The sequence below is a fragment of the Trichomycterus rosablanca genome, chromosome 6 (assembly GCF_030014385.1).
Source record: "Trichomycterus rosablanca isolate fTriRos1 chromosome 6, fTriRos1.hap1, whole genome shotgun sequence".
Lineage (NCBI taxonomy): Eukaryota > Metazoa > Chordata > Actinopteri > Siluriformes > Trichomycteridae > Trichomycterus > Trichomycterus rosablanca.
This window is the reverse complement of record NC_085993.1, coordinates 34,299,881-34,325,634: the sequence shown is the minus strand read 5'-3', so window position 1 is coordinate 34,325,634 and position 25,754 is coordinate 34,299,881. Positions and strand designations below refer to the sequence as shown.

General features: G+C 38.6%; 2 protein-coding genes across 2 annotated transcripts in view; one reads left to right on the top strand and one right to left on the bottom strand.

Annotated features, from left to right (window-relative positions):
* nudt15 (nudix (nucleoside diphosphate linked moiety X)-type motif 15) overlaps window positions 1-25,754 on the bottom strand; it is a 426,914-nt gene that overhangs the window by 339,070 nt on the left and 62,090 nt on the right. The window lies entirely within an intron of this gene.
* Window positions 1,363-12,724, top strand: cobll1a (cordon-bleu WH2 repeat protein-like 1a). Its single transcript, XM_062998107.1, has 8 exons — window positions 1,363-1,504; window positions 1,605-1,640; window positions 3,259-3,341; window positions 3,799-4,023; window positions 4,167-4,272; window positions 9,953-10,139; window positions 10,874-11,993; window positions 12,615-12,724. The coding sequence occupies exons 1-8, from the start codon at window positions 1,363-1,365 to the stop codon at window positions 12,633-12,635; spliced, it is 1,920 nt and encodes a 639-aa protein (XP_062854177.1). The 3' UTR covers window positions 12,636-12,724.

Below are 25,754 nucleotides of genomic sequence, written 5' to 3'. Positions count from 1 at the left end.
GGATAAAAGCGTCTGCTAAATGCCGAAAATGTAAATGTGAACAATCATTTATTGAAGTGAATTATGTCGCAGCTACGAATATATTTATATAACTGGTGACGACTTATCTTATGCACACATGAAACAAAAGGGTGTTTATCTGTTATTTGTACCAGCTCTTCATCCAGAAAACTACTGGTTAATCACACTTTATCCTTCAAATAACCAGATAATACCCAGGAAAATATGTGTGAAAGAGGCTCAACAGACTTTGCTTGTTGTCATAATTCTTCCTTTTTCAGTTATTTTACTATACAGGAACATATTACTAGGCATTATATCGTTATATTAATTTATGTTATATAAATTAGCTATATTTGGGAATTGTTGATGCACATTACCTTGTCTTTATTTTACATACACCGATCAGCCATAACATTAAAACCACCTCCTTGTATCTACACTCACTGTCCATTTTATCAGCTCCACTTACTATATAGGAGCACTTTGTAGTCCTACAATTACTGACTGTAGTCTATCTGTTACACTGCATGCTTTGTTATCCCCCTTTAATGCTGTTCTTCAATGGTCAGGACCCCCACAGGACCACTACAGAGCAGGTATTATTTGGGTGGTGGATCATTCTCAGCACTGCAGTGACACTGACATGGTGGTGGTGTGTTAGTGTGTGTTGTGCTGGTATGAGTGGATAAGACACAGCAGCGCTGCTGGAATTTTTAAACACATCACTGTCCACTGCTGGACTGAGAATAGTCCACCAACCAAAAATATATCCAGCCAACAGCGCCCGGTGGGCAGCGTCTTGTGACCACTGATGAAGGTCTAGAAGATGACCAACACAAACAGCAGCAATAGATGAGCGATCGTCTCTGACTTTACATCTACAAGGTGGACCAACCAGGTAGGAGTGTCTAATAGAGTAGACAGTGAGTGGACATGATATTTAAAAACTCCAGCAGCGCTGCTGTGTCTGATTCACTCATACCAGCACAACACACACCAACACACCACCACCATGTCAGTGTCACTGCAGTGCTGAGAATGATCAACCACCTAAATAATACCTGCTCTGTGGTGGTCCTGTGGGGGTCCTGACCAATAAAGAAGGCTAAAAAGGTATGTAGGGAAACAGATGGACTACAGTCAGTAATTGTAGAACTACAAAGTGCTTCTAAATAGTCAGTGGAGCTGATAAAATGGACAGTGAGTATAGAAACGAGATGGTTTTAATGTTATGGCTATCAGTGTATTTGAGTACCCCATTTTTTAAACTTTCAGGCTACAGTACGTCTAATAATAAACTACAGAAAATCCCATAAGGCTGTAGTTCGAGTCAATCCCAGACTTCCTTTGATTAAGCTGATGCCTGCAGTCTGTGACAAATGTGAGCTGGACCCAAAAACCACTGTGTTACTGAGAGATATCCAATCTGAAGAACCCCTGGATCTGACCAAATCACTCAATGACTATGGCATCAGAGATCTGTATGCCAAGGAATTGAAAGGTGAACATCTGTATTACTATTAAAGAAATTTTCTTTAGCAACTTGCAGGCAGTGCATTCAACTCTGTTGTTGAAACTAACAGCATTTTAATTTTTTACAGCTGTTACGGAGGACCCAGCAACACCAACTCATAAAGGTACTGATACACACTACTCTTTGTGTTAAATAAAAGAAAAGCATATTCTAAACCAAATGTATAATTACAGTGTATTCTGTTACTTGCTGGTAAGTATTTATTTTAATGTATTGGTTTACTTGAACTAACTATAATACCAAAAAGAAAATGAAAAAATATAATGTATGGTTCATTTACAGTAGAATTTAAATGTTGTCTATGTGAAAGTCTTATCTTGTATGATTTGAAGCAAATTCACAATTTGTTATACAGTGGGACATTGAAACCCAACGTCAATTGGTTCTGGAAGTGGCGTTTTTTTTTCCCCGTAAGGATGTATGGGAAACCTGTTAATGCATTCTATGGTCCTGTGGAACTGCATATATTTTAGGCTAATGTAAAATAATGGGGTTGTTTTTGACACTTACACACTGAAAATAACACAAATATAATATAAAACACACTGAAATACAATTAAAAACAGTAAAAAATCTATAAAAATACAATAAAAAAATTGCACTTTTTAACTTTATTATTTCCTTATTCTTCTTAATTGTTGTGATGGTTGATACTGCATTCCTTAGCAAATTCAGTAAGGGAGCATTCGTGTGAGAAGCGTCAAAACCGCTTTTGCGCTGGCTGTGCCGTTATTTCCTATGAAGTGTGGCGATGCACAAAGCATAACGTGACTTAAATACAAGCGAGGATTTCATTCGTGGAGAAAACTTATGAGCAGTAATAATTAAAAGAAGTTTAGTGTTCCTATGATGTTCTTTTAATACATTAAGTCACAATAAGCTTTTTTTAATGATGTGTTTTCTGTTTCTCACAATTTCTCTGAACCTCGAGCTGTAACACAAGTTTAAAAGTGAAACAAGATAAACACAGATACATGTGGATGCTCTCAGAGTGGATTTGACGGTTATTCCTCACAAAGGCTGATTTGTTTAATATTCTTGCCGAGTTTAAGGTAAACGTCGAGTTTAAGGGGAACAAATTTCTCTACGAAGGGTGTCCAGTTTCAAAGATTTTGAGTTTAGGGGATTTAGGTGGAGTTACAAGGAACCACTGTACTTTATATTGTGACCTCTTTGTGATTCTATAAGAATGTTATTTGAAAACAATGTAAGATTACATGTCTGTGGACTGCAGCTGAGGTGTAATTGGGTTATGTATCAGGTCAGTGATCAAAATATGCAAGTAAATATTCACATCTAAATACCTAAAAACTAAGTGACCTCAATAAAGTCCTGACTTGAACTTAATAGAGATTGTCTACTTTGTGTTTGATCAAAAGCTGTTCTGTAGTTGGTTTAAATTCTACCATTTACATGAACTAACATAAATGTCACTAAATATGTTATGCATTGTCTTTTTTGTGTTATGAAAATAATGTTGAATAAAAGTACAAAACTGACTAAAATAAATCCAGACGAATATGGAAATGTAAAATAATTTAATTAGATTTGAAAGAAAGTATCAGCTAGATTTCTAAAAACCTGTTTTTTTCCTCACAGGTGTGGATTAATTTTATGATAGAGCCAACAATGCATCACTATTTGGTTGCATACAGGCTGCAATTTATATAAATAGTAGTTTTTTATATTCATTTGTTATCTTTCTTTTGTTCTTTATTCAGATTATGAGAAATCAGTGACCCATGAGAAAGTAAACAGAGGATTACTTGGCTTGTTTATGAGAGGCAAGAAAACAGGTGACGAGGTTTGTTAACCTGACATTTTGTCTTTGTTTTTGACTTTATTACTATCTGGAAAATGAAAGAAAACTTTATTCAGCTTCAAAAAGTAGAGGCTTAGTACAAAGCTACTAACTGACCATTATTCTCTTTAATTAGAAGTTTAAAACGTTTCATTTGCATAGTTGCATTACAGCATTACATTGACATTTGAATTATTAATTCCCTGCATAAAAAAAAATCAAAAAGACTGCGAAGAAACAACATCTGCTAACCCTTAGATCACCACCCTTCCTTTAACTATAATTATACTACTAACGACCCATGCTAATCTGCTCATCGCTTTTTGCTATTTTAAGCTACATTTGGGTGTTCCCTTTTATATTTGCATGAGTGGGTCGAACATCTAATCAGCTATTGTTATTTCCTGTTTCCTGTTACACCTTCTTTTCACTTTTTTTTTCCTTTCCCTAATTTCCACAGAACGTGTCCAGCACCAATAGTGCCTCCACCTCTCTGGTGCTGAATAATCAGATCAATATCAGTTCTCCTAAATCGAGCTTGGTCTTGTCTACACCGACATCCGACATGTCTAAGAAGAGACGGGCACCACAGCCTCCCAGCATGTCCGGGTCCCAGAGCATTTCCAGTAGACTGATCTCTAGCCAGGATGCCACTCTGCCTAAAAATGATGCCTGTGACAAACAGGTGAGTGGACATGGACATGACATAGAAATGACTTTGTGTAGTGTATTTGTGGTGTATTGACTGTTGTTCTAGTACATTGCTTGTACTATAACCAGAAACAAATTACAAAAATGATGTGTGTGTGCGCGCTTGTGTGCATTTAGGGTGTGCTCAGTTGTGTCTCCACTGACTTGTCTCTTAAGAGGACAAAACGCAAAGCTCCACCTCCTCCAGGAATCAGCCCTTCCCAACCAGACTCCAGTGATAAAGGTAACAAACACTTTTCCTACACATTCAATAGGGACTGTTGCACTTATTATTACTCTAAGGTCCAGTAAAAGAGTACTTATTATTTACTTACTATTATCTGTTCCAAAAATCCAGTAAAAGGTACATGTACTATTTAGTATGTATAGACTGACAAGTGCATAATATATAATATGCATACAGTTAGTACATGCCTTTTCGTTAACATATCATTCCTAGAATGACTCTTTGCTTTGGTAAATAAAATTGTGGGAGCCTAATTAATTAATTAATTAATTTCAACTGACACTGCCATTCATTCATAGGTAAAATGCCCTCAAATTGCCTAATTTGCAAAATATTGTTATCAGTTTCAAGATTCAAGAGAATGAACAAATCACAAAATCTTCTTTTTATTGAATTTTACAAAATGTCCCAACTTTTATGAAAATGGGGTTTGTAATGTGGGTTTTCCTTCTTACCATCACTGTGAGAACAAAGTTCCCTGTGCTTTGTACTTATATTCATATGTACAGATGATCTTACGCTGGGAAAAAAGGTCCTAATGGTCAGACACAATCCAAGAAGAACCAATAAACGTGTCTGCCATAAAATATAACCTGCTAGCACATGAGTTACAGTGTATCACAAAAGTGAGTACACCCCTCACATTTCTGCAGATATTGAAGTATATCTTTTCATGGGACAACACTGACAAAATGACACTTTGACACAATGAAAAGTAGTCTGTGTGCAGCTTATATAACAGTGTAAATTTATTCTTCCCTCAAAATAACTCAATATACAGCCATTAATGTCTAAACCACCGGCAACAAAAGTGAGTACACCCCTAAGAGACTACACCCCTAAATGTCCAAATTGAGCACTGCTTGTCATTTTCCCTCCAAAATGTCATGTGATTTGTTAGTGTTACTAGGTCTCAGGTGTGCATAGGCAGCAGGTGTGTTCAATTTAGTAGTACAGCTCTCACACTCTCTCATACTGGTCACTGAAAGTTCCAACATGGCACCTCATGGCAAAGAACTCTCTGAGGATCTTAAAAGACGAATTGTTGCGCTACATGAAGATGGCCAAGGCTACAAGAAGATTGCCAACACCCTGAAACTGAGCTGCAGCACAGTGGCCAAGATCATCCAGCGTTTTAAAAGAGCAGGGTCCACTCAGAACAGACCTCGCGTTGGTCGTCCAAAGAAGCTGAGTGCACGTGCTCAGCGTCACATCCAACTGCTGTCTTTGAAAGATAGGCGCAGGAGTGCTGTCAGCATTGCTGCAGAGATTGAAAAGGTGGGGGGTCAGCCTGTCAGTGCTCAGACCATACGCCGCACACTACATCAAATTGGTCTGCATGGCTGTCACCCCAGAAGGAAGCCTCTTCTGAAGTCTCTACACAAGAAAGCCCGCAAACAGTTTGCTGAAGACATGTCAACAAAGGACATGGATTACTGGAACCATGTCCTATGGTCTGATGAGACCAAGATTAATTTGTTTGGTTCAGATGGTCTCAAGCATGTGTGGCAGCAATCAGGTGAGGAGTACAAAGATAAGTGTGTCATGCCTACAGTCAAGCATGGTGGTGGGAATGCCATGGTCTGGGGCTGCATGAGTGCAGCAGGTGTTGGGGAGTTACATTTCATTGAGGGACACATGAACTCCAATATGTACTGTGAAATACTGAAGCAGAGCATGATCCCCTCCCTCCGGAAACTGGGTCGCAGGGCAGTGTTCCAGCATGATAATGACCCCAAACACACCTCTAAGACGACCACTGCTTTATTGAAGAGGCTGAGGGTAAAGGTGATGGACTGGCCAAGCATGTCTCCAGACCTAAACCCAATAGAACATCTTCGCGCTCCTCCACCTTCCGCTTAAGGATGCCCCAAAGTCTCGAATATCCGCCAGCTCCGTGATGTCGTCATGGAGGAGTGGAAAAGCATTCCAGTGGCAACCTGTGAAGCTCTGGTAAACTCCATGCCCAGGAGAGTTAAGGCAGTTCTGGGAAATAATGGTGGCCACACAAAATATTGACACTTCAGGAACTTTCACTAAGGGGTGTACTCACTTTTGTTGCCGGTGGTTTAGACATTAATGGCTGTATATTGAGTTATTTTGAGGGAAGAATAAATTTACACTGTTATATAAGCTGCACACAGACTACTTTTCATTGTGTCAAAGTTTCATTTTGTCAGTGTTGTCCCATGAAAAGATATACTTAAATATCTGCAGAAATGTGAGGGGTGTACTCACTTTTGTGATACACTGTACATTGGTAACAGTCAAGTGAGCTTTGCATTATCATGGACTTACTTTTCTTCCTTTCCATGTACTTTTAAAATGGGTGTAGTAGAGCTCACACCATTTATGTGGACATAGAGAAGCTATAGTCTGTAATAGTCACTAACAAAAAATTAGTCCATAACTGTCGCCTCACAGCAAGGAGGTCCTGAGTTCGATCCCCAGGTGGGGTGGTCCGGGTCCTTTATGTGTGGAGTTTTCATGTTCTCCCCGTGTCTGTGCGGGTTTACTCCGGGAGCTCTGGTTTCCTCCCACAGTCCAAAGACATGCAAGTGAGGTGAATTGGAGAAACAAAATTGTTCATGACTGTGTTTGATATAACCTTGTGAACTGATGAATCTTGTGTAACGAGTAACTACCGTTCCTGTCATGAATGTTACCAAAGTGTGTAAAACATGACGTTAACATCCTAATAAACAAACAAATTTAACTCTACACTGTATTGCCCAGTTAATAATTGGAGTTGCTGTATGTATATTTTGACAAAGCATATTTTTAAAGAAACCCATGTGCTTTGACATTTTTAAAATACATTTTGAGTGTTGACATGTTTCTTGAAAATGTACAGTAAGTGAACTTTGACTCTTTGGCTTGCTTCTGTGATTTTGTTCAGACTCTGTCCTACCAGGAGGAGGAGCTTAGGAGACACCGTGGCTCCATCTCTTCTGCTGCTTTTGTCTTACTGGTGATGGGCTGATGCTTTCTGCTTCTCCGTTTCTTCTCTGTTCGTCTGTCATCTGTATGTTGTCTCCTGGCCATGTTTCAAAAGTCCTTATGCATCTTGTGTGTCAAAGGCAATGTTCAGTTTTTGATGGTCAGATTGTCTAAACTGATATTTTATAATAGTTTTTCACATTATATATCCACTACTTTAGACCTGGTTACATCAATGTTAGTTCTGTCTGTATCACTGTACCTAAGGAATCAGAATTTTTATCAACACAAGGCTGGCACTAATACTTTATGTCCAAACGTATGTAGACACATGACCGTAAGCTTGATGGACATCCTATTCCAAAACCATTAATATCAATATGAAGTTTATAAGGTTAAATGATCTGTTCAGGCCACTTGATCAAACCATGTCTTTAAAGATTTCACTTATAGTCCATGTGTGAATGGATGCAGTCAAGCTAGAACAGAAAACATTTTTTAACCTGTAATCCTTTACATCGGCATAATCCTTTACACCTGCATAATGTAATATAGCTTAATACTTTTTAAATTCACTTTACAGAAATATATATGTTTTATTGCTAAGTTGGTGTCACAACTTCAGATCACTTAGGATAACACTAGACAATACATTCATAATGGCATGTCTAAATAAATGTGGAGGCGTTTCTAGACATAATTTACAGAGGCATTTGCACCCACATCTAACTTGTGATTTGTCAGAAGACTTTTGAAATATAATAAAAACCAGTTGGACGGTGTGTAAAATATTCAATGTTTAAATACATTACAATATCAAACACACTGAGTCTTTGTAAAGCATGTGAAAATCATGATGAAACATGATTTGGCTACAGATAGATCAGTCTAATGCATGCCTGTTGGAAGTGTAATTAGAATATAAATACAGAATTACAAATACTGATGCAAAGTACATTTGTGGGAAAACATGGATTAAATAACATGCATTTGTTAGTTATTGATCATTATTAAAATTGCGGCTCGGTGGGTAGCACTCTTGCCTTACAGCAAGAAGGTCCTGGGTTATATCCTCCAGGAGCTCTGTCTGGAGCTATTTCCTCCAGGAGCTCTGGTTTCCTCCCACAGTCCAAATACATGCAAGTGAGGTGAATTGGAGATACTAAATTGTCCATGACTGTGTTATAACCTTGTGAACTGATAAATCTTGTGTAACGAGTAACTACAGTTTCTGTCATGAATGTAACCAAAGTGTAAAACATGACTTTAAAATCCTAATAAATAAATAAACATTATTAAAATTAAGTCATTATGAATCATTATGAATAATCATGTAAAGAACAAAACTATTCACCTAAAATTACCTGTTTAGTGTATGATTTATTTGTATATAACATTTATATTTAATAGCTAAAATGGGGAGATGCTTTTTATTAAAACATCTCCAATATTTGCCTAGAAAACATTTTATATGTACAGTAAACAAAAAAGGGATGTGGGTATGTGTATGATAGCTTTATACCCAGCTAATTAGTGCCTTCTGTAAATAAAAAAATAGTAAAGCGAAAAAAATAATATATGAAATACCCACATTTGATTTTTAATAGTGATTGATAAGTTTTCTTCTAGTTATTAGTAACACTAATTTACTATTGTTGGAACAAAGAGCCTACTTACATTAATCAAACTCAACAAATTATTAGTTGTTGTTAACTTATTAGTTACAAAATTAGGTTGTTTTTATTTGTCTGCTTTTTGTTTTTTCTGTCTGACCCAAACATAATGTTACTTATCTGTTTTGTCTGTGCTGTAATTACTTGTTTTCATTTTGTTTGCCATTCACCAGTATTATTATTTGTTATATTTGTGTGCCACTTAAACTTTTAAACAATCAAAGTTTGTTCATGTCTTATGTCAAATACAAGGTTTTAATATTTTATAATAAACAAAAGCTGTATACCACTGGGAGTTATTTGTAATACCTGTAATTTTATTGTGTTATGTGATGGGCAGTATGGTGCCTCTGTGGGTAGCACTGTCTTCTCACAGCACAAAGGTCCTGGGTTTGATTCCCAGATGAAGTGGTCCGGGTCCTTTCTGTGTGGAGTCTGCATGTTCTCCCCTTTTGCCATATTCTTTGCATGCAAGGATAGGCTTTTTTCCAGCACTGATTTTTTCATGCAGCTTCTTTATAAAGACCTTTCTGGTGTAACACATTGGACATCTGTGAACATCATCTGCAGCCTCTGATTTCTGCAACCTGGTGTGACAGAAGTTTTGAAGGACACCCTGACCTAGTCGAAGTGACAGTTTTATATTTTCTTTACTTCAATATGATGGAGTGAAATGAACACTAAGATATGCTCAGTGAGATATTACGTGTTTTTCTCTAGATCTGTGCTTCTTTATGATTGAAGCAGTGACTTGCTCCTTTGACTTTGTGTTTATGTGGACCATCTTGACCATACTGATAGACCTCACAAAAAAGCTATTTATTTTTGCATCAAGTATTTAATAACATTTATTGCTGTTCACATTGTAATTGTTGACATAAAACCAACAACATAATTCCTTTTGTAAATTTGAGTGGTATCAATTTTAGTTTAATAGTTGAGTTGTTAAATTGCTGAATGCTTTTTCAAGGCACTGTAAATGAGTGAGTAAATGCAAAGCATAAATGAAACAGAAACATTGGCTGGGAGGTCATAAGACAAGTTGGTGTGTTCTCTTTCATCAGAGAGGCCCTATGCAGAAGCTTCAGTTAACCACAACTACCTAGAGGATGCTCAACAGGAAGAATTAAGTGGTGCCCATTTTAACCAGTACAGTAATTTCCCACCACCTTCTCCTCTAATGAAAGAGATCCTATTTGAATTCATGGACAGATTGAAAGCCCAGGGCCAGGTGGAGCTTTCATCCGATGGGTATTACTATTTTTCATTGTTTTAGTCCCTAAGACTGCTAGTATAAGCTATAACAATAACTATTAAACACAGTTGTGCTACAGAATGAAATGTACTATGCAATGTAAATATTAGAAAATAGAAAAATCTACTAATTAGATAAATAAAGGGACAGTCACTGTTTTAAACAAATCATTATATACATCAATTATTTCAACATGCTTCATTATGCTAGGAATAGTCAATTAGGAATAGTTTAATTTAAATATTTTATCCTTTTCCAAAATAAGGATTATTTCCTTATAAGGTATGGTCACAATATTTTTTTTAGCAAACATCAAAGATACATTTGTCATTGCCTGCATTGTGTTAAACTATCACACACACACACACACAATCTTTTGAAAATGACACCATCAACAGAGTTACACTTCTGACAAAATATCACTTAACATAACCTTTTTCTTGTTTACATAAATGTCCCAACTTGTTTAAACCATCTTTGGTAGTAATTACAGCAAGTATTGGAAGAGGAGGGGGGTCTCAGTGTTTTGGCTCGTCTCTAATTTTGGGAACACTGGGGAAAGGTGTAGACATGTTCCCACTATCTTTAAAACATATTCGTAATATAGCTATAACTGTAATCACTGCTATGTAGCTTGGGAAAATGAAGAAGGCATTCTATTTAAAAAGCTGTATGATTATAGAGATCTTATGCTGAACTGCTTTGTATTCATTATCATCTCTTTTTCCAGGTCTCCAGCATCAAACCATACTTCAAACCTGCATTGTTCATTGCACAAATCTGTAGACTCTAGGAACTGTGACTCTTTATCCCAGAGACAGGAGGCACCACAGGATCGAAGAGATGGCCTTAACACATTTACTGTGGTACCCAGGAAAAAAACACAAAGCCCAAGACAATACGAGTTTGTCATCACGCTGGAAACTTCAGAGTCTGGAGAAACAGGAAAGAAACTTAAAGGAGGAAATGACAATCGGAAGAATTCAGAACCTCGGGAATCTACTAACAATCAAGAGTACAATACCAACACAATGGTGACTCATGAAAAAACAGAACATGTTAACAATGTGGATAAAACATGTGGAAATTTGGATATTTTAGAAGCAACCGAGAAAGAACTTGATATGATAAAGCTATACACCTATACTGAGAACCATCTAGATAAAGGAAGAGAGATGGAAGACCAGGTTGTGCTAGAAGAGAGAGATTGGGAAGTTATGTTTAAAGAGAAGAGAAAAATATTTCAGAATGGTGTACATTGTGAAGAAGCAGTAAATCTAAAGAGATGTACAATGTCATCTGACAAAGCAGTGGTGGAAGATGTGGTAGAAAAGACAACTTTTGACTTTAAGCCCCCATCACCTCCTAGTTACTGGAAGGAGGACGATTGTGAGACCCAGCATGTAAAGAAAAGTGAAAAAGCAGAGATGATTGGGATTGAGAAAAAAGCTGAAGACAAAGAGACCTCTACAACCTATCCAACAGCACCCAGACGTGAACATCATCGTGATCCTTACTGGAAAACTAACTTGGACACAATTCAAGTACCCTTTAAATACCAGTCACCAGACTCCGTTTCTAAATTTGGTTTAAATTCAAGCCTCAGTAATGAAAAACCCAGTTCAGAGAATATAACCCAGTCTGAGAATCCTTCTTTGGTTGACTTTAAAAATGCAGGGCCTAATTCTAACTCTGAACCTCACCAAAGTTTTAAGCTTCCTGTTGCATGCTTAGTGTCTCCTTTTGCTTTGGCAGTCTCTCAGAGAGCTATGAGTGTTGGGAAAAGGGGTTACCCTTTAAATCTGTCTGCCAGAGGACTGGGCTCTTCCATTCTGCTCCATTTAAACACAGTAAGTGACCAGTCTTATATAAGTCTTAAATACTGTATATTCAGACAATATACTGATGCAGATAATATCCTGTTGGTCTGCATTTCATGTGCGTTCATCACACAGAATAAGAAATAGGCTGTATTACTGATATCATTAACAATTGACTCTCACTCACTGTCTTAACCGCTTATCCAATTAGGGTCACAGGGGGTGCTGGAGCCTATCCCGTTTTTTTAATGGGCACAAGGCACACAGTAACACACTGGACGGGGTGCCAGTGCATCACAGGGCAGACACACACACGCACCCACCCATTCACCTATAGGGCAATTCAGTGTCTCCAATTAACCTCACTGCATGTTTTTTGGACTGTGGGAGGAAACCGGAACTCCCGGAGGAAACCCACACAGACACGGGGAGAACATGCAAACTCCACACAGAAGGGACCCAGACCGCCCCGCCTGGGGATCGAACCCAGGACCTTCTTGCTGTGAGGCGACAGTGCTAGCCACCGTGCCGCCCACGATTGACTCTGATATATATTGTGAATGAATATGGTGCACCTACTGTATCATACTATACAGGAATAGCAGTACGTTTAAAATAATATATAAAAACATTAGTTTTTTGTCTCCACAGGCTGAAGGCATGTGTAAATGAACCTCCATACAGAATTTGAAGATCCTTAAATAGATAACGCTTTCACAGTTAGTATTTTTTTTACTGGAGTTTATTTGATACTTAAAGTATGAAGTCATTTGTTTGTATTTTATTAATTACATAATTTTTCCTTTTATTTGTATTATTTGTATTGTTATTATACTGTATATACTGGTGTCAACAATCTAAAAAAAAAAAAAAGTTTTTTTTGTTTAAATTTAAGTTAAATAAAAACAAACTTCCAGGCAAATGATGTTTAGTGTAACATGCTTATTACATTCTGTCTTTTCTTTATTTTACCTCTTTATACACCGATCAGGCATAACATTATGACCACCTTCCTAATATTGTGTTGGTCCCCCTTTTGCTGCCAAAACAGCCCTGCAACTGTGATGCACTGTGTATTCTGACACCTTTCTATCAGAACCAGCATTAACTTCTTCAGCAGTTTGAGCTACAGTAGCTCGTCTCTGTCTGAGTCTTCATTGCCCATGACCCTGTCGCCGGTTTACCACTGTTCCTTCCTTGGACCACTTTTGATAGATACTGACCACTGCGGACCGGGAACACCTCACAGGAGCTGCAGTTTTGGAGATGCTCTGACCCAGTTGTCTAGCCATCACAATTTGGCCCTCGTCAAACTTGCTCAAATTCTTACGCTCACCCATTTTTCCTGCTTCTAACACATCAACTTTGAAGATAAAATGTTCACTTGCTGCCTAATATATCCCACCCACTAAAAGGTGCCGTGATGAAGAGATAATCAGTGTTATTCACTTCACCTGTCAGTGGTCATAATGTTATGCCTGGTCTGAGTAGATATGTTGTGATTACTCTGTAACCAATTTATAAAAGCTTCACATGGCATCAAAACAGGTCATTTGAGCTAAGCTGATGCATTTTTTTTAGGTTCACTCCTCTCTCATTTACATAATTTGCATCTGACATGCCCCATTTGGCACTAATATACACAGTACCTGACCTAATTGAAGCAGGTCTAGGAAATTGTCATCCATTGTGAATGAAGAAGAAAGAAGTTATATTAGAATTTAATAATTAAAAAAAAAAAAGCACAAAAGTGAATGACATTAGAATAATAGAATTTTTGTTTACTGTTTCTTTATTGCAAGACTTAATGGTGTATGCATTTGCATATACACCGACCAGGCATAAAGATAAGATAACACTTTATTGATCCCGAAGGAAATTGCAGTGTCACAGTACTTTACATATTACACATGAGAAGACAGACATTATTCAACACAAGTAAACATAACAGGACATAGGACATAACATTATGACCACTGCAAGGTGAAGTGAGTAACACTGATTATCTCTTCATCACGGCACCTGTTAGTGGGTGGGATATACAGTATATATTCAGCAGGTGAACATTGTATCCTCAAAGCTGATGTGTTAGAAGCAGAAAAAATGAGTGAGTTTGACGAGGACCAAATTGTGATGGCTAGACGACTGGGTCAGGTCATCTCCAAAACTGCAGCTCTTGTGGGGTGTCTGCAGTGGTCAGTATCTATCAAAAGTGGTCCCAGGAAGGAACAGTGGTAAACCGGCGACAGGGTCATGGGCGGCCAAGGCTCATTAATGCACGTGGGGAGTGAAGGCTGTACCGTGTTGTCCGATCCAACAGACGAGCTACTGTAGCTCAAACTGCTGAAGAAGTTAATGCTGGTTCTGATAGAAAGGTGTCAGAATACACAGTGCATCACAGTTTGTTGTGTATGGGGCAGCAAAAGGGGGACCAACACTATATTAGAAAGGTGGTCGTAATGTTATGCCTGATCTGTGTATTCTATACGTATCATGTAGCTTGAACACATCACGTAAGATATTTTTTTACTCGGTTCATGAAATCTGAGTGGTTAGTAATACCTATTTAAATATCTGAGTTAGAAAGGCTGTTTTAACTGTGGGCTTTATTCTGAAGCATTTTATTGTTTACTACCTACATACACCAGTAAACAATATAACACATTAAATAAGGAACAATGTGCTTTATTGTTCCTGAGGTTGATAGTGAATTGTTTACACCAGCCAACACTTTTAGGATAAATTTAAACACCAACTATCAGTCAGAACCTCAATGCCAGACATCAGCACTCACTGTAAATCTCTGCTGTCATGTTTCAAAATGTTGTGATAAGCTTTCTCAGAAGAGTTGAGGGAGCAGAGTAATATTTTTAGCTCTACTTAAGAAAACTCTGTGACTCTGAAACAGTGACTCTGAAACCTTGGCCCATGTCTGAAAAAAACAGCCTTGTTTAATGTATATGAAGGTGTTTTAGGACTGTTGTTTTTTTGTTTGTTTTTTTAATTGCCTAACATGCTGCAATAAAAGTTTTAATAAAAATAATGCTGAAAAATAATGAGCTGAATTCTTGATCACCGTCTTGTTTCGCTTTTAGGTGTTTCCCACAACAAAACCTTTAATACATGTTTAATTAGTAGGAAAAATAAAAGTGTAGACTAATTTTAAGTTTTACACTGAAGTGCAGAATACAGAAAAGACATAATTAATGTGTGAAGCAATACACCGATAACATAACATTATATAATATTGTGTTGGTCCCCCTTTTGCTGCCGTCAAGGCATGGACTCCACTAGACCCCTGAAGGTGTGCTGTGGTATCTGGCACCAAGATGTTGGCAGCAGATCCTTTAACTCCTGTAAGTTGAGAGGTGGGGCCTCCATGGATCAGACTTGTTTGTCCAGCACTTCTCACAGATGCTCGATTGGATTGAGATCTGGGGAATTTGAAGGCCAAGTCAACACCTCAAACTTGTTGTTGTGCTCCTCAAACCATTCCTGAACCATTTTTGCTTTGTGGCAGGGCGCATCATACTGCTGAAAGAGGCCACAGCCATCAGGGAATACCGTTTGGTCTATGCAGCCCCATACGCAACAAACTGTGATGCACTGTGTATTCTGACACCTTTTTATCAGAACCAGCATTTACTTCTCCAGCAATTTGAGCTACAGTAGCTCATCTGTTGGATCGGACCACACGGGCCAGCCTTCGTTCCCCATGTGCATCAATGAGCCTTGGCCGTCCATGACCCTGTCACCGGTTTACCACTGTTCCTTCCTTGGACCGCTTTTGATAGATACTGACCACTGCAGACCGGGAACACCCCACAAGAGCTGCAGTCGTCTAGCCATCACAATTTGTTGCTTGTCAAACTCGCTTCAATCCATTTTTCCTGCTTCTAACACATCAACTTTGAGGATAAAATGTTCACTTGCTGCCTAATATATCCCACCCACTAACAGGTGCCGTGATGAAGAGATAATCAGTGTTATTCACTTCACCTGTCAGTGGTCATAATGTTATGCCTCGTCGGTGTATGTAAAAAAAATGCTAAAAGAAACACAGCATTAATCATACGTACTTGCAATCCCTATACACAAACATTGGCAGTAAAAAGATTTGTACTGATAAACTCTGTGACTTTTAACAACTTTTTCTTCAAATTAAATTTTACCCTACTAATTCTGCCCTGAACAAATGTAAGTGTTTTTATTTACTGTTTTACTCTGTTTTTAATCACAGCTTCCTACAGATTTTAACGTTTAACCCTTTGATGCACAAGCTAAGCAAACCCCTTCTAATGCACAACATGGGTCAAAAATGACCCATATTCATCCATTCAAGAATATTTTCATATGCACATTTGTCAGTTATTCATGTATTTGCTGTCTTAGCTAATAAAAGCTATCTATACTAGAATATGTAAACAGCTAGCAAGCAAATAGTATTGGACATATTCAAGATTCAAGAGCCTAATCTTTGGTTGTCTTTCAAAAGATCAGTAAATATATTTTTGACTACAAACACTTACAAATGTCAGTAGTTCCTGTCAAATTCCATAGTAAATACATAAGGGTCATTTTTGACCCATGTTGTGCATTAGAAGGGTAGTGATACAAAAATGATTTTTATTAAAAAAGCAAAAAATATAAAACTGAAATAAGGATTTGTGATGATCAAAAACAAGTTAATTGAAAAATTAATGGAAGCTTGAATGACGAAATTAATTTATTGCAAAGATATAGAAAATAAAAATTCAGTTGGGTCACTTTTGACCCAGGTTGTGCATCAAAGGGTTAAATAGGCAGTCATTGGTTACAGTTCTCACAACTGAGTTGCAAACTGCCTCTTGAAGCAATATTAGCACGAGATATGTTTATTAATAATTAAATATGTATTGTTAATAATGTTTATTATCGATAATTAAATCAAATGAATGAATAACGTGCTGGTTGGCTTTGACCACAAGGTGGCATTATTGGCTAGATCATTTAGCGTGTTGTGCTGAACCCTACTACTGTATTGAGAATGAGGTCTGTGTGAATAATGATGGGTTAAGGACAGTGGTGTATAGTAACGAAGTAATAATACTTCGTTACAGTACTTAAGTAGTTTTTTAAGTACTTGTACTTTACTGGAGTATAAAAATTTTCGGCAACTTTCACTTTTACTCCACTACATTTTCTAAAGAAATTGTGTACTTTTACTCCGTTACATTCGCTGTATGTAAATTCGTTACTCGTTACTACAAAATGAAAGTGAAATGATGTGAGATGTGTGACGGACTGCACGCTGGTTTGGTGAATCTGCGCTTGTAAATTAGACGGTGGTTAAACACATTAATGCGCATGTGCAAACGTTCTCCTAAAGCTATCGGAGTTTTCTAAAAGTGCGTCGTTCACCCAAAGACACGCAAATATGGAGATTTCAGAAGCTCCCCGTCCAACACACTGATGTAAGTTAACAATGATTAATAAAGTAAAGCTGCAGCATCAGCGTTTTTTTAATATTATTAGCATTAACATTGTTCAGATATCTACCTACCATTTTTACCGATTACATTCGAACCACAAATAAAACGTTTCATAAATCATTAAATTTGTTTGGAATTCATTGACTGCAAAACTCATGAAGACACGTCCATTATTTTTAAAAACTCACCTACAGACAAATATTTCCTCAGATAACTTCTGTATTAGACCAGTAGAGGAGAGATTCATGGTGCTGAGGAACATGCAGCACATCTTTAACCCTTTAATGATCTCAACAAGAACTCAACTTATCCAACTTATTATTCATGATTTTTCAGCTGTTGGCTTCAAGTTAGAAATGGTGTTTTCTTAATGTAAGAATACCAATATTTTTTTAGTTTAACACACGCCATTCAGTGAGTAGATACGGCCCCAAAGAATATTATTTAAATACAGCTTATTTTACTCAAATATTTGATTTAAATTAATGGTAGAACAGATCATTAAAGGGATAAAAGTGTCACACGTTTTGTTAAACTCTCCTGAGTTTTGCTTTAAATTAATTATGCCAAAATATTTTTTTTGTTATTGAAATATACTACCCAAATAAAAAAATGGGACAGTATAGAAAATGCAAATAAAATAGATGCAGTGTTTCTTACATTTACATCGACTCACATTCTATAAACGTTGGAACAGGAACATTTAGGGCTAGTAATAAGTTAAAAAAAAAACTAAATAATGATGTGATTTCAAACAGGTGATGTCAACAGTTGATTATGATCATGAATTGGCACAAATCATGTTCAGATGAAAGGAATAAAACAGTTTAATTGTTAAGGTGGTTTACAGGCTTAAAAGAACAATCTTTATATTTAAAATGACCGCTTCCATTTATACTAACAGCATTTACTTTTACTTCTACTTTTAATACTTAAGTACATTAAACATCAGATACTTTTAGACTTTTACTCAAGTAATATTCTAAAAGGTGACTTTTACTTCTATCAAAGTAAATTTCTGGTAAGATACTTGTACTTTTACTCAAGTATGGCCCTCCGGTACTTTATACACCACTGGTTAAGGACCTTGCTCAAGGGTCCAACCTTGGCAACCTGACAGTGGTGGGGGTTGGAATCAGCAATCTTCTGCTTACTAGTCCAGTATCTTAACCGCTAGGCGGCAACTGCCCTTTGTAATACTGTATAATCAATATTACACAAGTGATTAAACTCTGATTTAAGTCTACTTCAAGTACCCTTTAAAAACCAGTCACCAGACTTCATTTCTAAATGTTGTTTAAATTCAAGCTTCAGTAATGAAAAACCCAGTTCAGACAATATAACCCAGTCTGAGAATCCTTCTTTGGTCTACTCTAAAAATCTAGGCCCTGATTCTAACCCTGAACCCCATCAATGTGTTAAGCTTCATTTTGCATGCTTAGTGTCCCATTTTGCCTTGACAGTCTTTCAGAGAGCTATGAGTGTTAGGAAAAGGGCTTACCCTTTAATTTTGTCTGCCAGAGATGCCATTTGATTTAAGTCTATTTGACTGATCACGTGAACGTGCCAACTTTAACCCAATAATTCAGGTAAGGTGCTTACTGGGATTTTCTCAGAAACAGACATTGATAAGAAGAAGTTGACATGAGCTGATTCGAAACACAGCCACAATAGACTAATGAAGCAATTTATTAATTTTTAGTACACACTTGATCAGGGTGATCAGGGCTGTGGTGGGTCTAGAGTTACCTGGAAATGTGGCACCTGTGTGTGAGGCAGGAATACACACTGGACAGGGCACCAAGTAATTGCAGGACATTACTCAGCAATTTACTCACTCATACAGAGGGACAATTTGAGGCAGTTAGTCATTCTGCATGTTTTTGAGGTGGACGGAATCAAAGAGCCTAAAGGAAAAGTATGTGGCATGGAAAGAACATACCAAACTCTTTACAGATCATAATTGGTTGCAGGGTTTTAATCCACGTCCACAGGAACCTAATGCTGTGCAGCATCCACACTACCTGCTGCATGGTCAAGCTGCCCAAATAGAATAAGGTTCAGAACTTCAGAACCACCAAAAACACTTGATGCAAGAATGGCTCAGTGTACACCCTAGACAGGGCACAAATCTATCACACACTTAACTACTCACTTACTTACTCACTCACTCACTTCTAGGGTGGCACGGTGGCTCAGTGGGTAGCACTGTCGCCTCACAGCAAGAAGGTCCTGGCTTTAATCCCCAGGTGGGGCAGTCCGGGTCTTTCTTCGTGGAGTTTGCAGGTTCTCCCCGTGTCTGCGTGGGTTTACTCCGGGAGCTCCAGTTTTCTCCCACAGTCCAAAAACATGCAAGTGAGGTGAATTGGAGATACAAAATTTACCATGACTTTGTTCGATCTAATCTCGTGTAACGAGTAAGTACCGTTTCTGTTGTGGATGTAACCAAAGGGTGTAAAACATGATGTTAAAATCTTAATAAACAAATAAACAAACACTTACTTATATGGGTAATTTAGAGCTGTCAATCTTCCTTCATGTTTTAAGGATGTGAGAAATCCACATGGACATAGAAAGAACATGCTAACTGCCCACAAACAGTGACTGAAAGCGAGTATTGAACCCAGGCAATGGGGTTTACTGACAAATGAGATGTATTTATCAAAATATGGATACAACCCATACTATTTGTATCAGGTTTTATCTTTTCTCTTCCTATTTTTATTCATTGTTGAATATAATCGTTTGATTTTCTTCCGCTTCCCGGCTGCTTGGTAAAGCAAAGAAAAACATATTCTGTCTCGGGATAGCAGAAATGTATTCAAGATGTGCAGAGGGGAAAAAAGACGATCGATAAATGACCTCAAGCTTGAGAAAAGAGAGAGAGACAGAGATCTGACATTGCCAGAGGACTTGTATAAAAAATCATGAATTAATGCAGTTACAGCCCTTTTATTTTTGTTCTCTTTGTTCTCTACCATATATAGTTTTTAATTTATTTGTACATTTGCTTATGTATGCATTTAATATATTTTACTATATTAGTCAGAAGTAGGTCTTCTTGTGTCAAAAATAAAGCATTGTTATTAAGCAGATTAGGTAGATTCCTTGCCCAATTAAAACACTTACTATTACTTGATTTTTGCCTTTAAGATTCGGCAAGCAAACACACCCCCCACAACCCTAATTGGATACGCGGTTAAGAAAGTGAAGTGATATACAGTACTAGAGAGAAACCATGTGTTTGTCTGGTCCTCTGATTGCCTTTAAGTGAATAATCAGCTGTGTGATGTCTAGCAAACGACTGGCACCCTTTTGTGTACACAGTCCCACCAGATCAGAATAATGCTACAGATACACTGGCTTGTAAAAACATTTTGTACAGGTACAAACAAAAAAGTTACATTAAGTAGTACATTAAGCACTGTGGTTGTCCAGTTTTTCCCTAATGGGGAGGGGGGGACTTTTTCAGTCCATCCTTTTTTAAATACTTGGCTATGTTCTCACATTTCTGGAGCTGACAATTAAATGTACAAAAAGAAAACTTGATGCTTTATGTGCATATTTATTACACACTCATATGCCAATGTAAACCCTAAACCTAGTGAATTGTGTAAAACTGTGAATTGTGTGTTTTGATGCTGGATGTCTTTCCAGGTGCCACCCTCCTTTTTATCACTGATTGGGACCAGCACAGAAAGAACACTGATAAGTACACCTTCCAGTAGCTGGGCACCTTTTTCCCTGGATCTCTGCTGTAGTGGGCTAGCGTAACTTACTTCTGCACCATCCGAGCACCCTAAATTCAAACCATATGTGTTTTATACATTAGGACATGATTTAAAAGAGATCTCAAAACCTAAACACTAAATGTTTTGGAAAATGCATTAACAATAACAATTATTAACTGTTTAGTAAGTTCCATAGCTCATTTATTCGTTCTTTCATTGTCTGTTTTATCCTGGTCAGGGTCGTGGTGGGTGCAGTTTACTGGGCGAAAGGTAGAAACATGCCATTCCATCACAGGGCAAACACACACACACTCTTACTCATATTTAGGCCAATTTAAGCTAACTGTATGTCTTTGGACTGTGGAAGGAAACCGGAGCTCCCAGAGTAAACATATGCAGACATGGAGAGAACATGCAAACTCCACACAGAAAAAACCTAGATCACTCCACCAGTGCTACCCACCAAGCCACCGTGCCGCATAAATATACAGATGGATTAAACAATATGTTTAGTCAAACAGTTTGTACTTAAAGAAGAAGAAACCATTCCAATCAGGATAGAAATGTTTCATTAATACTAAACTTGTCATCCTTGATTTAACAAGGACAAATAGTCTCAAGCCCTAAAGTGCCCCAACACAGCATTACAGAACCACAAGACCTCCTCTCGGGGTCAAGCATGCACCCCTGTACCGTTCTCTTGGTGTACACCACAGATTTACTTGTTGGGAACATGATGAGAATAAGGAAAACAGCTATATGGACCAATGGCTGTTTCTTTTTGCTTTAACTGGTCAACAAATGCTTAGCATTGTATACATGCAACAGAAAATTACAGGATGTTAATTGTTTTAAATGTTAATTGCACCAAATCTGTACTGAAACATATGTACCTAATTTATCAGCCTGCATATCTAATAGTTTTTGTTTCTTATTTCATATAAATGTTTGTTACAGGGATGTAAACAACTTCTTAAATGTCCAATTGAAATGTCCAAAGGGCACCAGAGCGTTGGGCAGAGCTCATGTGATTGGCATGCTTATGTTTAATATGCTTCTTGAGGACAGTCTGTGAGAAACAGCTGAAGTTTTAGAGGAAAACGTCTGCTTCCTCCTGGCAGATCTGTGGCTTTTTCACCTCATGCTCATCAGTATTCGGCGCATTGGCCTTGCGCTGCTTTCCGATGGCCACCGCACCCGTATCAGTGCTCACCCTGTCTGTAGCTGGGTGACACAGCTTACCACACGTGCACACCATGGTGAGAACCACTCACGGCATGCACACATGAATACCACCACAGTCCTAATTAACAAGCCCAGCCAGCTCATTTCCATACAGGCTTTCTGCGATCGGCACAGACTCTCAAACGAAGCTGTCAGACAGCAGTCTGCTCTTTTAGTCTTGATTCTTTTTGTATAAAAGCTGGTGCATTATCGGTCATCTTAGCTTTGATCTGCTAATTAACTAACAACAGGTATTAATTTGAGACTTTAAGTTGGCCAAAATAATGTGATAATCCAGACATACAGTGTATCACAAAAGTGAGTACACCCCTCACATTTCTGCAAATATTTCATTATATCTTTTCATGGGACAACACTATAGACATGAAACTTGGATATAACTTAGAGTAGTCAGTGTACAGCTTGTATAGCAGTGTAGATTTACTGTCTTCTGAAAATAACTCAACACACAGCCATTAATGTCTAAATAGCTGGCAACATAAGTGAGTACACCCCACAGTGAACATGTCCAAATTGTGCCCAAATGTGTCGTTGTCCCTCCCTGGTGTCATGTGTCAAGGTCCCAGGTGTAAATGGGGAGCAGGGCTGTTAAATTTGGTGTTTTGGGTACAATTCTCTCATACTGGCCACTGGATATTCAACATGGCACCTCATGGCAAAGAACTCTCTGAGGATGTGAGAAATAGAATTGTTGCTCTCCACAAAGATGGCCTGGGCTATAAGAAGATTGCTAACACCCTGAAACTGAGCTACAGCATGGTGGCCAAGGTCATACAGCGGTTTTCCAGGACAGGTTCCACTCGGAACAGGCCTCGCCAGGGTCGACCAAAGAAGTTGAACCCACGTGTTCGGCGTCATATCCAGAGGTTGGCTTTAAAAAATAGACACATGAGTGCTGCCAGCATTGCTGCAGAGGTTGAAGACGTGGGAGGTCAGCCTGTCAGTGCTCAGACCATACGCCGCACACTGCATCAACTCGGTTTGCATGGTCGTCATCCCAGAAGGAAGCTGATGCACAAGAAAGCCAGCAAACAGTTTGCTGAAGACAAGCAGTCCAAGAACATGGATTACTGGAATGCCCTGTGGTCTGACGAGACCAAGATAAACTTGTTTGGCTCAGATGGTGTCCAGCATGTGTGGCGGCGCCCTGGTGAGAAGTACCAAGACAACTGTATCTTGCCTACAGTCAAGCATGGTGGTGGTAGCATCATGGTCTTGGGCTGCATGAGTGTTGCTGGCACTGGGGAGCTGCAGTTCATTGAGGGAAACATGAATTCCAACATGTACTGTGACATTCTGAAACAGAGCATGATCCCCTCCCTTCGAAAACTGGGCCTCATGGCAGTTTTCCAACAGGATAACGACCCCAAACACAACCTCCAAGATGACAACTGCCTTGCTGAGGAAGCTGAAGGTAAAGGTGATGGACTAAACCCAATTGAGCACCTGTGGCGCATCCTCAAGTGGAAGGTGGAGGAGTTCAAGGTGTCTAACATCCACCAGCTCCGTGATGTCATCATGGAGGAGTGGAAGAGGATTCCAGTAGCAACCTGTGCAGCTCTGGTGAATTCCATGCCCAGGAGGGTTAAGGCAGTGCTGGATAATAATGGTGGTCACACAAAATATTGACACTTTAAGCACAATTTGGACATGTTCACTGTGGGGTGTACTCACTTATGTTGCCAGCCATTTAGACATTAATGGCTGTGTGTTGAGTTATTTTCAGAAGACAGTAAATCTACACTGCTATACAAGTTGTACACTGACTACTCTAAGTTATATCCAAGTTTTAGTTCTATAGTGTTGTCCCATGAAAAGATATAATAAAATATTTGCAGAAATGTGAGGGGTGTACTCACTTTTGTGATACACTGTACATACCTTAACATCAAAACCACCTCCTTGTTTCTACACTCACTGTCCATTTTATCAGCTCCACTTACCGTGTAGAAGCACTTTATCACTCTACAATTACTGACTGTAGTCCATCTGTTTCTATGCATGCTTTGTTAGCCCCCTTTCATGCTGTTCTTCAATGGTCAGGAACCCCACAGGACCACCACAGAGCAGGTATTATTTAGGCGGTGGATCTCAGCACTGCAGTGACACTGACATGGTGGTGGTGTGTTAGTGTGTGTTGTGCTGGTATGAGTGGATCAGACACAGCAGTGCTGCTGGAGTTTTTAAATACCGTGTCCACTCACTGTCCACTCTATTAGACACTCCTACCTGGTTGGTCCACCTTGTAGATGTAAAGTCAGAGACGATCGCTCATCTATTGCTGCTGTTTGAGTTGGTCATCTTCTAGACCTTCATCAGTGGTCACAGGACGCCGCCCACGGGGCGCTGTTGGCTGGATATATTTTTGGTTGGTGGACTATTCTCAGTCCAGCAGTGACAGTGAGGTGTTTAAAAACTCCATCAGCACTGCTGTGTCTGATCCACTCATACCAGCATAACACACACTAACACACCACCACCATGTCAGTGTCACTGCAGTGCTGAGAATGACCCACCACCTAAATAATCCCTAGGAAGAAAAGCATGAAAGGGGGCTAACAAAGCATGCAGAGAAACAGACGGACTACAGTCAGTAATTGTAGAACTACAAAGTGCTTCTATATGGTAAGTGGAGCTTACCATAAAATGGACAGTGAGTGTAGAAACAAGGAGGTTAATATCACTTAATGACACTTCAGGCTTTGTGAGAAGTACTTGACATAATATAGTGCTTAACGTTTAATAACAAAATGTTTTTTAAATGTGAAATAAACTTGGAAAATCTTGTTAGGACAAATGGCATTAAAGACGTAAGGAAGTACGAGAAGAATTTAATAAAAAATCTGTGCAAAATGTTGACTTTTGTGACATCTGGGAGTAGATTGGTAATCTTGTCACCATTAGGAAGCAGAGCCTTGGCATTGACTGATTGTCTGTTTTACAGCTGCTTTATCCTATTTAGGGTTGCGGTGGGTCTGATTCATGGGCAAAAGGTAGGAAACACCCTAAACAGGTCATTAGTCCATCACAGGGCAAACACACACACATTCACACTCATACGTAAAGGGACTTTTTAGTATCTCCAATAAACCTGACTGCATGTCTTTGGATTGTGGGAGAAAACCTGAGCAGCAGAATAAAACCCATGCAGACATGGGGAGAACATGCACATGCAAACTCCACACAGAAAGGACCTGGACCACTCCACCAAGAAATCGAACCCAGGTCTTTCTTGCTTTGAGACGACAGTGCAACCCACTGAGCCACCATGTTGCGTATTGGCTGGGCTCTCTGGTAGGTTTCTGAGCTCCTTATGATAGCTATTCCTTGTATTAAATCCTGAA